This window comes from Myotis davidii, unplaced genomic scaffold, assembly GCF_000327345.1.
Source record: "Myotis davidii unplaced genomic scaffold, ASM32734v1 scaffold106, whole genome shotgun sequence".
NCBI lineage: Eukaryota > Metazoa > Chordata > Mammalia > Chiroptera > Vespertilionidae > Myotis > Myotis davidii.
This window is the reverse complement of record NW_006297290.1, coordinates 358,904-371,992: the sequence shown is the minus strand read 5'-3', so window position 1 is coordinate 371,992 and position 13,089 is coordinate 358,904. Positions and strand designations below refer to the sequence as shown.

Sequence of the window (13,089 nt, the reverse complement as noted above, 5' to 3'; positions counted from 1 at the left end):
TGAAACTTGAAAATAAGAATTTATTTGGGAACTTACGTAGGTCTTTAGCAAAGTAAAATTAATATTGCTATTTGTGAGAATATGGATAGATCCTGAGAATATTATTCTAAGTAACATCAGTCACACAGAAAAATTCAAGAACCATGTCATTTCACTCATATGTGGGATATAAAACTGAAAGCATCAAAGAAAACAAACAAGGCAAACAAAAATTCATAAACACAGGCAATAGTATGGTAGTTACCACAGGGAAAGCAGTATGGGAGAGAAATAAAGGGTAAAGGGAATAAAAATATTATATGGTGTTTGAAGGAGATTTGACATTGGCTGGTAAATAAACACTGCAATATGCAGATGATATATTTTAGAATTGTACACTTGAAACATAAATAATTTTCTTAACAAATATCACCCCAATAAATTTAATAAAAATAATTATATATCACCCAGGGTGTATTGGTAGCACAAACATTATGTTTTACAAGAAATTATAGAGATGGAACAAGATCAAACATTTAGTACATTTCAGTCAAAAATGTTAACAAATAGTATGTCATGCTACAAGAAGGAGTGGTCTGCAGTAGGGACAGGGCAATTGAATCCGATCCTTTGGTTAATCATCAAGAGATCAGTGTAAAAAGAGAAGACATTGTGTATGTTATATGTCACAAAGGAGAAGAGACACCATTAGGTGTGTGAGGATGAAGACTGTGTAGTGGGTACACATAGAGAAAAAACCAAACTATTCAGTTCAGGAAAACATCTGGATAAGTGGAGCAAATAATTAAATGCTCAAAAATGATCTCAGTCTTGCTAGAAATAAGGACATATGATTAAACAAAATATTCATGGAAACTGCTTAGTTTAGGAAAGGTAAAAACAAAATATGATCTTCTATGTATACATTTTCTTTAATCAGTCTGTTCCCAACAGATATGAGGACTCACCAGGGCTGAGACCTTAATATTTTGTTCATTACTTTACGCCAAGACCTTAACCAGCATCGGGCAATTAAGGATGTGAAATAAATATTACTTATTTTGAATAAATGAAGCAATTAATAAAGCTTTATATAAACATTTAAAGCTTCCGTCTATCTTTTAAAAAAACAACAACACTGTACTCTAAACAAGACTTAAAGGAGTGAAGTAGGTTACAGCCGATAGCTGAAAAAACCTGAATGGCTAGTATTGAATTATAAAATTGATATGTAAGACCACGTTGCCATTATAGATTTTGTCTTTGGTGTACTATAAAAATTCCACTAGTAATTTTTTCTAAAATGCAGATATTTTACTTTTACATTGTTTTGGTTTCTTTAAAAAAATAATCCTACCTAAATAAGAGGTTAGATTGACAACTATACTACCATTTCCTCATTTTGCCTTTCACAGGACTTGAGAGCCATGAAGGTCCTCATCCTTGCCTGCCTCGTGGCCCTTGCTCTTGCCTCAGAGGTAATAAAAAACACTAAATGATTAACATGTAGCGAAATATTATCCCACGTGTAGAGAACAACATCAGCAACATTTTAAATGCACATAGCTGAATTTCAACAGATTTTTTTGTTTACTTCCAAGAAAATAATTTATATTCACTGATTATTTCAACAGAGTCCTATAGGACCATAAATCTGGTTTAAATGCTTTCTACACCACTGGGCAACCAGTTGCTAAAGAAAAAAACAAACATCAGGCAAAAGGAGAAGAAACATACAGAAAAACCACAAAAAAGAGTAGTATTGCACAAATACAATTGCATGCATGTGCTACCTAGATAAACATATCAGTGATGAAACTGATGTACCTCTTACTCTGGGCATTGGGCCAAATCCTACCCGTGTCTACTCAAAGAAATCCAGGGGGTGGAGCAAAGGCAATATTTATAATCATAAGCATAATGAAAATTGTTTGATACAAATTCAAATAACTCCCTTTCTGTTACCCATCAAAAATTTTTCTTCATTTATTTTAGTGAACATAATACAACAAGCAACATTTAATAGACCCTAATTTTCTCTTTCACTCTGTTCCCTTCCTAAGACAAATAGGAAAATGAAATATGTAAAATAAAATTATGCCATTATAGTTATCAAATATTCAAGACATAAAACACAAATATTTTTCAAGGATCTCAAAAGATATATAACATTTTTTTATTTCTTAAGTTTGTGAAGGAGATAGCTCTGCATAAAGAAGGAAAAATGAGTCAGCTATAAAAACTAAATGGTGGTGTTGTTGTTTTTTCTCTTTACAGAAGAAAGAAGTCAGTGTATCCAGTGAGGTAAGATATTTTAATCAGAGAAAATTTTTCCAACCATACATAGTAACATTCTACCCTGGCTGTTTTGCTTGAAGTGGTTGGAGGCTCATCCCATGCAGCACAAGGTTCCGGGTTCAATCCCTGGTCATGGTGGATGGGAGGCAACTTATACATGTTTCTCTCCCACATCAATGTTTCTCTCACTCTCAAATCAATAAAAAAAAAATTCAAAAAAAGTAACAGTCTTTGATGATCCAGTTGTTGATTTTGCATTTTTTCTTTACAGACTGTAGAAAGCATTTCTAGCAGTGAGGTAAGACAATGTTCATTTGAGGGAATTTTCCATTTGGACAGTAAAATGCTAGAAACTCTTTATATTGTGTTATTTTAGGGCACATAAGTCAATGCAGCTAGTTCAGACCTAAATTCTGATGTAAATTTCCATTATATGTTTAAGGACAAAATAAATGTCTACAGAATTCCCTATTCTCTATGCTTTTTATGCTAGCTGCTATTTGAACCTTGTCACTTGCCCCACCCCCTTCTTTAAGTGAATGCTACCCTCCTTTTATATGACTGGAGCTCTCTCCACACTGACCCCTTTCACTGTTTTGATATTCATTGAGCACCTTCTGTGGATTAGATATCGACTAGGAGCTATGGTACAAACTGAAAAGCAGATGCCCATAGGAAAGAATTGCAATATAAGGGGTGGGCAGACAAGCAAATGGACATATTTTGTCATTACAGGAGTCACTTTAGTAAAACAGAGCAGCGAGACTTAGTTTTATTCTTCAGTCTGTCTGGGAAGGTCAGGGAGATATTTACACTTGCACCACTTTTGGAAGTCTGTCACCTGCTAAATGGTACTTGGGTTATTTTATCTCTTCATAAAGGTTATCAGATCCTTAGGGAAAGTATTTTACTTTTTATAATTTATTTGAAACCTAAACATAACAAAGGAACTAAGAATATGAACAGAATGTATTAATAGTTGTTATGATTTCTTATTAATGAATTTTATTCTTTAGAATCAGATGGCGTCTTAGAGATCATTTGTTGTCATAGGAAGGGAACATAGTGAAGGAAAATTAGTGTCTATTAAATGCTTCTTGTTGTACTATATTCACTAACTTTTCTTTCTTGACTGCATTCATTTGTCTTGTTTATAGAACAGACTTGTGTAGAACAGTGTAACATATAAGTTTCAGTAATTATGCTGTGTTTTTCATTATATTATCTAGTAAGGTGTCAACATTAGCCTATTAAATGCCTTCATATTCTGATTCATATTGGCAAATAAAAATTTTCCATGAAAACTTAACCTACTTTTATTTTTATTTTTCTGAAGGAATCCATTACCCACATCTATAAGGTAGAGCTACTTATTTATTTATTTATTTACTTATTTATGTATTTATTTATTTGGTTAATAGTATCATATAGACTTCAAATATATGTTCCTATGATACATGACGTGTTTATAGCATTGTGTGCCCATCACCCAAAGTCCAATAATTTTCAATCACCATATATCTAGGCCTATATCCTTTACTACCCTCCAACCCTCTTCTCTGGTAACCACCTTACTATTGTGTGTGTGTTTGTATGAATTTCAGTTGTATATCACACATAAGTGGGGAGACATAATTAAATGTCCATATTTTCAAAATATTCTACATTTAATTTTTACAGATTATTCTATTTCTATTCATGTTATTTTGTTTTAGCAGAAACCTGAACAGTTTGAAAATGAGAAACAACAACAAAGAGAGGTAATTTGTTCATAATGAGTATATTTAAAAAATTGTTATAAAATATAATCCATACAAAAGATGGACATATTCAGTCTAAAGATTTATAATAAAATACTACCAGCATGAGGAATATAACATTATCAATATATTTTAAAGATATAAGTGCATTTTTAATCTCATAATCCACTTGGAGAATATAGACTAAATACTTTCGAATAATCATTGATTTCCTCAATTTATGTTTACCATAATGAACACTAGTAGATACATTTTCAGGTTAGAAACAGGTTTCCTTATTCTCAAGATACATAGGTGACAAAAGAAATGGTAAGAAAATATGTCATAAATCTGAATCTGATAATTGATTAGCAATTTAAACTTGACCCCAAGTTTCTCTGTACTTCCATTTCTTCAACTATAAACTGAGAATATTAATAATCCCTTAGGGTTGATGAGCTGGCACACATTAATTACACAAGGATTTACTTTAAAATTGTGTATTTTATATTAACATTGATGAATACATTCATAAAAGACTTTGCATTACACAGAGGAGAGAAGTGATATACAGAACAACTGAGTACACAATTGTGAGACAGTATCACACAGTTATAAGTAGCAGAGCTTGCTTAAAAATATAGGTCTTCTTGGATAACAAATAATTATTTAATTGAAATACATGTGTGGTAACATATCTACTTGTAACATTTCAGCTTCATGTTTTGCCAATGACTTGGGTTTGGTAATATAAGAAATATTTTTCTAAATAAAAATGAATTTACGAGATGATGCCTCTTTAAAGACTTACAATAATGACTATCTACTAAATAAACTAGTACTAGAAGTTAGCTGGTGTTGAGTAACTCCTTCAATTAAACCACAAGTTAAGATTTACTTTTCATTAAAACACATAGAAGTAAATCTAGGAAACATTCCTCTAAGTCTTTTTAAAATTAACTTTCAATACATGAAACAATTTGGTTTACTTTTACACCATGTTGAGAAGTTCATGCCTTCTAAGTTCCAAACTCTGCAGCCATCCACAGTATTAACGGGAACTCAGAAAGGAGAAACAAGCTTGAAATTCCCAAACATTTGATTTCAGTTTGATCTGGGTCCACCTATGAAGGAAGTGGATTAATGATAAATAATTCAATGAGTATTTAACTCATCTTCACGTGACCCCAAATAATTTCTTAACCAGCGTAGGTAAATGATTTTCCTTCTCTCTTTCACTCAGGATTCCTCAACAGAGAGGAGGTTAATTCATCATGAATGACAATTATAGCTGAATCATGGACACAGAGATTCTTTCTTTTCTTCCAGGATGAACGCCAGGACAAAATCCACCCCTTTGTCCAGCCACAGCCTCTTTTCTATCCTTATGCTGAGCCCATGCCTTACCCTGTCCTTCCACAAAACATCCTGCCTCTTGCCCAGCCTGCTATGGTGCTGCCTCTCCTTCAGCCTGAAGTGATGGAAGTCCCCAATGCTAAGGAGACCATCATTCCTCAGCGCAATGTGATGCAATTGCCTAAATCTCCAGTAGTGCCATTCCTTCAGCGCCAGATCCCAAACCTCACTGATCTCAAAGCACAGCTTCCTCTGCCTCTGCTGCAGCCCTGGATGCCCCAGATCCCCCAGCCTCTTCTTCAGACTCCCATGCTTCCCACTCAGCCCCTGGTCTCCCTTCCTCAGTCCAAAGTCCTGCCTCTTTCCCAGCAAGTGCTGACCTACCCCCAGAGAGTGATGCCTGCCCAGTCCCTTGTGCTGAAGCCAGAGCATCTGGTTGACCCTACCCAGGCATTCTACCCTGCGACGCAACCTATTGCCCCAGTTTACAACTTACAACAAGTAGGTCTTACTTTATTAACTCTGTTGTTTCATTCATGATGTACATATGATTGTAGAAGAAGTGGGAGATCCAGAATCTATACTTATAATAGGGTAATATGCAAATTGGTCTGGGATGTCATCATGTAACAACTGAACAGCAGGAGGGCAGGTCAGTGAGCTATGTGTGGCAGAGAGCTACAGGAGGGCAGAGAGCTACAGGAGGGTGGGGCAGCAAGGTATGTCTAGCGGAGAGCTACAATTGGCCATGGGTGGGGTGGCCAGCTGAGGCATGCATGAGCTAGTCATGCATGGATTCATGTGCAGGGCCACTAGTCAAAGAATAAATGAATATTAAATAGACCTCTTAATGCATGTAGTTGACATCAGGGATTCTCAACACTAGTTTTGAAATAAAATAACCTAGAAAACTTGTTTTCCCCCAAATCCCAATGCCTAGGTCTGCTCACAAAGGTTTAGAAATAAATCTTCTGATTTTCTATGTAGAAGATACTGAGTATTTAGAAGAAATTATTTCAAAGATTCTGATTTATTTGATGTCTAGAGAAAATAGATAAAGAGGATTAAGATATACTAAATTCAGAATTCAATTTGGGAATCTGAATGTTGAAATGAGTTTAATTATTTTCTTGTGTACATCTATTCTCTACATGCTTTAATGCACATCCTGTTTGTGATATTTGTACATGTGAGGGCAAACAATTGATATGCTTATTTTATTACTCACCAAATTTTTATTTATTAATTTTTGTGTCTAATTTAATTTAATTTTTCATCACCGTTTATTCGCCCTTACCCTCTTTCATTTTTATCCACTCCCACAACCATTGAATTTTTAGAAGTATTCTTGCCAAAAATTCAGTTGTATATTTATCTCTCTTTCTCTCTCTTTTAAGGTTTAAGAGGATTTCAATATTAATGTTTGCGTCTCACTTTTGGTAAGCTTGGGGAAATGGAGATTAGATTGATTATTCTTACAGTTAATACATTCTTATATTACATTGTTGTGAATAAGACCAAGATAGTGACAGACTCCATCAATATACAAAATTATTTATTAATTATCAGTGTGTCAGAGACATCAACATGGTTGACTATTATGTACTCTCCTGGATTTGTGTATCTTTTATTTCATTAATGATAGTTGTGTTATGACAGATTTGAATGGTTTGTTTTTAGGTGCCTATGACCTTATGCTTGATTATCATAATTTTAGAGAAAACTGAAAACAGCTTCTTCTGTATTTATGTAAATATTTATGAGCTTTTAAAAAGATCAACTTGAATTCTCATTTCTATCTTAGGCTTCTTAAAATTTAATGATTTTTTAAATCATATTTAAAATTTACATATTATCTTTTAACTCATGGGTCAAAATAAACTTATTTAGTCTCACTCTGAGGTTTAAAAAGAGGAGAGAATATAACTTTGAGATTATTAAGATACCAATTTTTTACTTATTATGTTACAGTAGATAGTTCACTAAAAAAATTCCAAGTGAGATGCTACTTGGTCTTAGGAGACTTATATGCAAGATAGAGCACAACATGGTACATTGGTAATAAAGTTCCTCTAAAGAATTAGTTATCCCAAAATTATAAATGGAGAGAGATGTATGGTTATATCATAAAACATAACTAATTCTTTGTATGTTTGTTTTCTATTCCATAGAATTGACTGCAACTGGAAATGTGGCATCTTTTCAATCTTTGTATCATGCAATCAAAAAAAGTAATAATGTGTAAATTATTCTACATGAAAAAATGTATTTGTTTTTTATTTTCTGTATTATATAACATTTATCTTAATTTGAACTGGACTCATAACCTCTCTTTTCCATATTTTAATTAAAAGTGTACCAAAAGTTTCAGTTTTGAGTTGGAAATACCATAACCCTATCAATAATATGTATTCCAATATTTTCTGGAATTGTACTTATTATTACTATTTCCTAAACAGTCATTTCAATAAATTAATCCTTTATGCATATTAATTTTTCCTGTCTTTATTATAATCTTTCAATCTTAATTGTTTTCTTTAATATTAACTTTAGATTATTACTATCATTAAAAATAGCCATGAAAGATTAAAATCAAATGGAATGCTGTGAATTGAATATTAAAAGATATCAAAAAGTAGAGGGAAAAGGTAATCGTATGCTGTTAGATCTAAAAAGACTTCATTTACATCTGTAATCCCAGTTAAACCATTACACCCGTGCTTTACACCTTCCATGTACCCAGCATCAGATGTCAAATTCTGTGGTTACCCTAGAAAAAAAAGATTCAAATGTAAAATCAGATTCACAGCTCCGCAACATAGCAGCTAAGTTGTGCCTTGAAAGTTACTTGATTTTCCTGGTGCTTCATTTTCTACATCTATAGGAGCCAATTCAAAGGGTTTTATTGAAGTTCGAATGTGATTAGTGGACTGCACAGTATATGATTACTGTCCCTTGTTGTTACTTGACTTATCAGAGCAGCAAGAACCAATACCACAATCAGTAAGAGGTGGGTTATGTGATTTTTGGCAGTAATGCCCAAGAACCAAAAACTTACAGAAAGCTCTGATATTCATTGTCACTGACAGTGGAGTAATTGTTTCATTGTGATGAATTATTCCTCTACCAACCCCTGCACTGCACACTCAACTCCATCCATTTGAGTTTACACAAACATTCATCTCCAGTAATTATTCCCTCTTTGCTGCATTCGCAATGTTTTCCTAACCTTTAGGATCAAAAGTACAAACCAAACATACTGTCATCAACTTGTTCCCATCAAATCATATCCTTACTGAAACCACTTGTCTTTCCAAGGTCAATAACAACTTTCATCTTGCTAAACTGTGCTCATGTTAAACATCCTCTTAGTGCTATTTGGTAGACTTGATCATCCCTTCTTTTTTGAAATATCATACTTCTCTCTTCATTTGAAATCCTAAGGCTGTCAAACCCTTGGTTTCTCTCTCAACTCACTAGCCATTTATTTGCAATCTCCCTTCTGTATAGCCTAGATTTTCTTTCCAGCTACCTGCTAAAAGTGAAATAGCTTCCCCTTCAAATATGACTAAAGACAATATTTTGCTTAGTACTCTAGTGATTTTAGGTAAGCTTCATGGATTAGATTTTCTTTTAGTACAGAACATTTCACAATTAAAATGAGATTGCTGCCGGACTGGCATGGCTCAGTGGTTGAGTGTCGATGTATGAACCAGGAGGTCATGGTTCGATTCCTGGTCAAGACATAGGCCCAGTGTGGGGCATGCAGGAGGCAACTGATCAATGATTCTCTCTCATCAATGTTTCTCTCTCTCTCTCTCTCTCGCTCCCTCTCCTTTCCTCTCTGAAATCAATAAAAATATATTTAAAATATATAAAATGAGATTGCCTAGATGATTTTCTTGCCCTTTGAATAGCCATCTAGTTATGTCATGACCTGCTTTCTTCCATAATCATTGCCCTAGAAGATTATAAAATATACTGTATAGCTTTTAGTTAAAAATATTGACAGTCTGAAACATTTAATGGGTGTTGGCATATGATAGTTGTAAAAAATGAGAATAAAAATAGATATGGGTGCTATATGTCCAATTGTGTCCCTCCCCAAAGATATGTTGAAGTCCCATCTCCCCATACCTCAAAATTTTTTTCCAATTTTAATACAATCCATTTCTTAAAAATTAAATATATATGAACATAAAACTGCAATGAATTTTTTTCACTTTCTTTTTTAATTTTTAAAATATATTATTATTGACAGTGCTACATATGTTCTCTTTTTCTCCCCATTGACCTCTTCTAACGCATCCTCACGCCCCCCCCGCCCCTCACTCCCCACCCTTAGCAGGTTTGGCTCAGTGAATAGAGCCTCGGCCAGTGGGATGAAGAGTCCTGGGTTTGATTCCTGTCAAGTACACATTCCCTGTTTGCAGGTTTAATTCCAGGACATGTTCGGGGTGCGTGTGGGAAGCAACCAATTGATCAATTGATGTGTGTCTCTCTCACATTGATGTTTCTCTCTGTGTGTCTCTCTCCCTTCTACTCTCTCTAAAAATCAGTGGGAAAATACCTTCAGGTGAGGATAAACAACAAAGACAAAAAACCATATCTCAGAAATTGATCTTATTTGGAAATATTGGTAATTGCAGATTTAATTAGTTAAGGCAAGGTTATCTAGGAGTAAGCTTGTGTGTCCTTAGTTTAATGTGACTGTTGTCTTTATAAGAAGAGACAAAGAGGGAGAAAACGGCTTTGAGGCAACAGAGGCAGAGACTGCAGTGATGCAGTTACAAACCAGGGAATGTCAGGATTGCCAATAAATGCCAGAAACTAGGAAGAGGCAAAGATAAATTATTTCCTAGAGCTGTCACAGAGAGCAAGGCTCTGCTGTTGTTTCTTAGCCACCAGTGTTGGTATTTTGTGTTGGCAGTGCTAGGAAATCAATACAATCGGATATTCGACACTTGCTTCATAGATCAATTTATTATGCATGGGAAGTGTTTTTTAATTTTATGACATTTAACACAGAGAACAAATAGAAAAAAATCAAACAGTCCAAAGGACATCATTATATCATTACTACTATGTTACAACTTGATCATTACGGTGTTACAACTATTGATCTCAGGTATGTGTTCATGTAACATTACTTGATTGACTTTTCCTTTTTTGTTGTTTTTTTTGAAAGCTGGAATTTGTACCCAGGCACATTATTTATAGTTTGATTTTTTTAAAAAAAATTCCAACCTAATGCCTGAGAGAATACAAATAATGCTTTACTTTTTGAATTGTTTGATAAAATATGCTTTCTGAAGCACGTTGGATGTATTTATTGTAAGCAGGCTGATAATACGTTGCTAGATATGTCAAAGGATTTTTGAGTAAGAAGAATCGTCATGAGGAGAGAGCAAAGAAGACTTCTCACCAAGCCTGTAGATAAAAAAGAAAAGGCTCTTTATTAAACTAAAGACTGTCATTGCTAATTCCATTATGCTATCCTGTTTTTGAATTATATGCAGATCTATTCATTTGTGTCTGATCAACTGTACACAATTGCACTTATATTACTCCATGCTTAGTCTCCACTAAGTGATAGTCAGGCTGCCTTAAGCCCCTAAATTCCACTGGTCCTAAAGCTTGAACAAGCACTACAAAATGGAACATGCCCCATTGCTTATCCTGAGAGTCGGCTGACAACAGTGGATACTTTTTCCTACTGGTCATTTCCCCATGGTGTCTCACCTTCCCCTTAATCTTTGCTTACCTCTCTCTACCCTATGGGGAGGGGAGGGCGCTTTTCTGTTCAATATTGTGAAACTTGCATATTTCTGAGATTTGAGCATTCTCCCCAGGCCTTGTCCAAGTTTGGATAAGTTTTTACTTGACGTCACAAAGGTTGCTTGACCCAAATCCATGCCTTGGTGAAAATTATTCAGATGAAAAAGCTTTACTAAAATTATTCTGAAGTATCATCAGAGTCCAATTTGGAATAAATTACTGCTATCTCTACTACTTCTTCCTTAATTCTAGCTTTTATTTCCCAACTTAAATTACTGTGCTAGTTTCCGTGTGAACTTGTTTATGGTCTGTCAATATTCCCCTCACCCTACTGGCCATTCTGCGGCTTGTGCAATAGGCCTCAATAACACATTCAGTCACATCCCTGCTTTGTCCAAATGACATTCTGGCTGATGATGGCTGGCTTTATATCCATCTTCATGACTAGACAATAAGCTGTCCACTGCAGAGACTTTGGCTTAAAGGTATTTATATCCCCAGTGCTATCTCACTGCATGCTCACTGTGGTCCACAAATACCTGATGACTGAATACACATTTCAGCTGCATCCCTGTTTCATAGGATAGTATCACAAGGAACAGCATTTATTTCCAATTATGTCTTTCAAGTCTTCCAAAAAATTCCTTATTTCCATGTCTTTAAATTTCCTGGCCAAACTAAATATATCCACCTAGCTATGACTTTTCCTTTTATGCATTTCAGTGTTTTAAGAAGTGGCTTTTGAATTTGAATGCTATTCACTTTCAAAATTAATGTAGCCAAATGATCTTCCTTAACCTCCTCTACATAAATCAAGCAAAACAGAGGAACAAAACAAAATTCCCCGAAACAAACAAAACAACTTTCTCACCCCAAACAACAGAGACAATCGGAGAGCATTGTTTCTTTTCTGAAAGGCATATCTGCTAAGCACTTTTATGTGCTAATTCAGGACCCAGAACTTGCATCCATTTCTTTTTTATCCCCTTCTCTGGTTCCATTTTGCATTTAATCCATCATGAAATTTATTGATTTTTTTTCCTTAGAGTCCCTTGTCCTTTTTCTTTTAAGTCTGTCACCAGCTTATCTCAGTTTGCCTGCCCTGTCTCTTAAATATAGTGAACATATTTCATCCATATTTGTCTTTCAAATAATATTTTTAATAATCCTTCCTTGATCAATTATATTTAGCTACTAGAGGCCTGGTGCACAAAAATTTGTGCACTCGAGGGGGTCCCTCAGCCTGGCCTGTGCCCTCTCACAGTCTGGGACCTCTTGGAGGATGTCCATCTGCTGGCTTAGGCCCACTCCCTGGGGGATTGGGCCCAAGTTAGCAGTCAGACATTCCTCTGGCAGCCCGGCAACCCTTGGGGGATGTCCACTTACCAGCAGGGAGCAGACCTAAGCTGCAGTTGGACATCCTTAGTGGTGCTGAGGAGGTGGGAGAGGCTCCCGCCATCACCACAGTTCTGGCTTGTGGCTGAGCAGAGCTCCCCCTGTGGGAGCGCACTGACCACCAGGGGACAGCTCCTGCATTGAACATCTTCCCTATAGGATAGAGGCCTGGTGCACAGGTGGGGGCCGGCTGGTTTGCCCTGAAGAGTGTCCCGGATCAGGGAAGGCGTCCAACTGGGGTGCCAGGCCAGCCTGGGTGAGGGGCTGATGGATGTTTGCAGACTGGTCACACCCCCTTCAGGGTGGGGGTCCCCACTGGGGTGCCTGGCCAGCTTGGGTGAGGGGCTGATGGCTGTTTGCAGGCTAGTCAACCACCCCCTCCCAGTGGGGACCCCATGGAGGTTTGGCCAGCCTGGGCGAGGGGCTGATAGCTGTTTTCAGGCTGGCCACACCCCCTTTAGGGTGGGGGGTCCCCACTGGGGTGCCTTGCCAGGCTGGGTGAGGGGCTGAGGGCTGTTTTCAGGCTGGCTAAACCCTTCCAGCA

At 36.0% G+C, this 13,089-nt stretch overlaps 1 protein-coding gene and 1 long non-coding RNA gene across 2 annotated transcripts in view; one reads left to right on the top strand and one right to left on the bottom strand.

The window, feature by feature from the left end:
- The first annotated feature begins 1,398 nt into the window (after positions 1-1,398).
- Positions 1,399-5,912, top strand: LOC102757460 (beta-casein-like). Its single transcript, XM_006773102.2, has 6 exons — positions 1,399-1,457; positions 2,257-2,283; positions 2,549-2,575; positions 3,614-3,637; positions 3,993-4,037; positions 5,346-5,912. The coding sequence occupies exons 1-6, from the start codon at positions 1,407-1,409 to the stop codon at positions 5,910-5,912; spliced, it is 741 nt and encodes a 246-aa protein (XP_006773165.1). The 5' UTR covers positions 1,399-1,406.
- A 4,697-nt stretch (positions 5,913-10,609) lies between these two features.
- Positions 10,610-13,089, bottom strand: part of LOC107184552 — a 3,754-nt gene continuing 1,274 nt past the window's right edge. The window contains exon 2 of the long non-coding RNA XR_001515409.1: positions 10,610-10,802. This is a non-coding gene — a long non-coding RNA (uncharacterized LOC107184552). The remainder of the gene's footprint in view (positions 10,803-13,089) is intronic.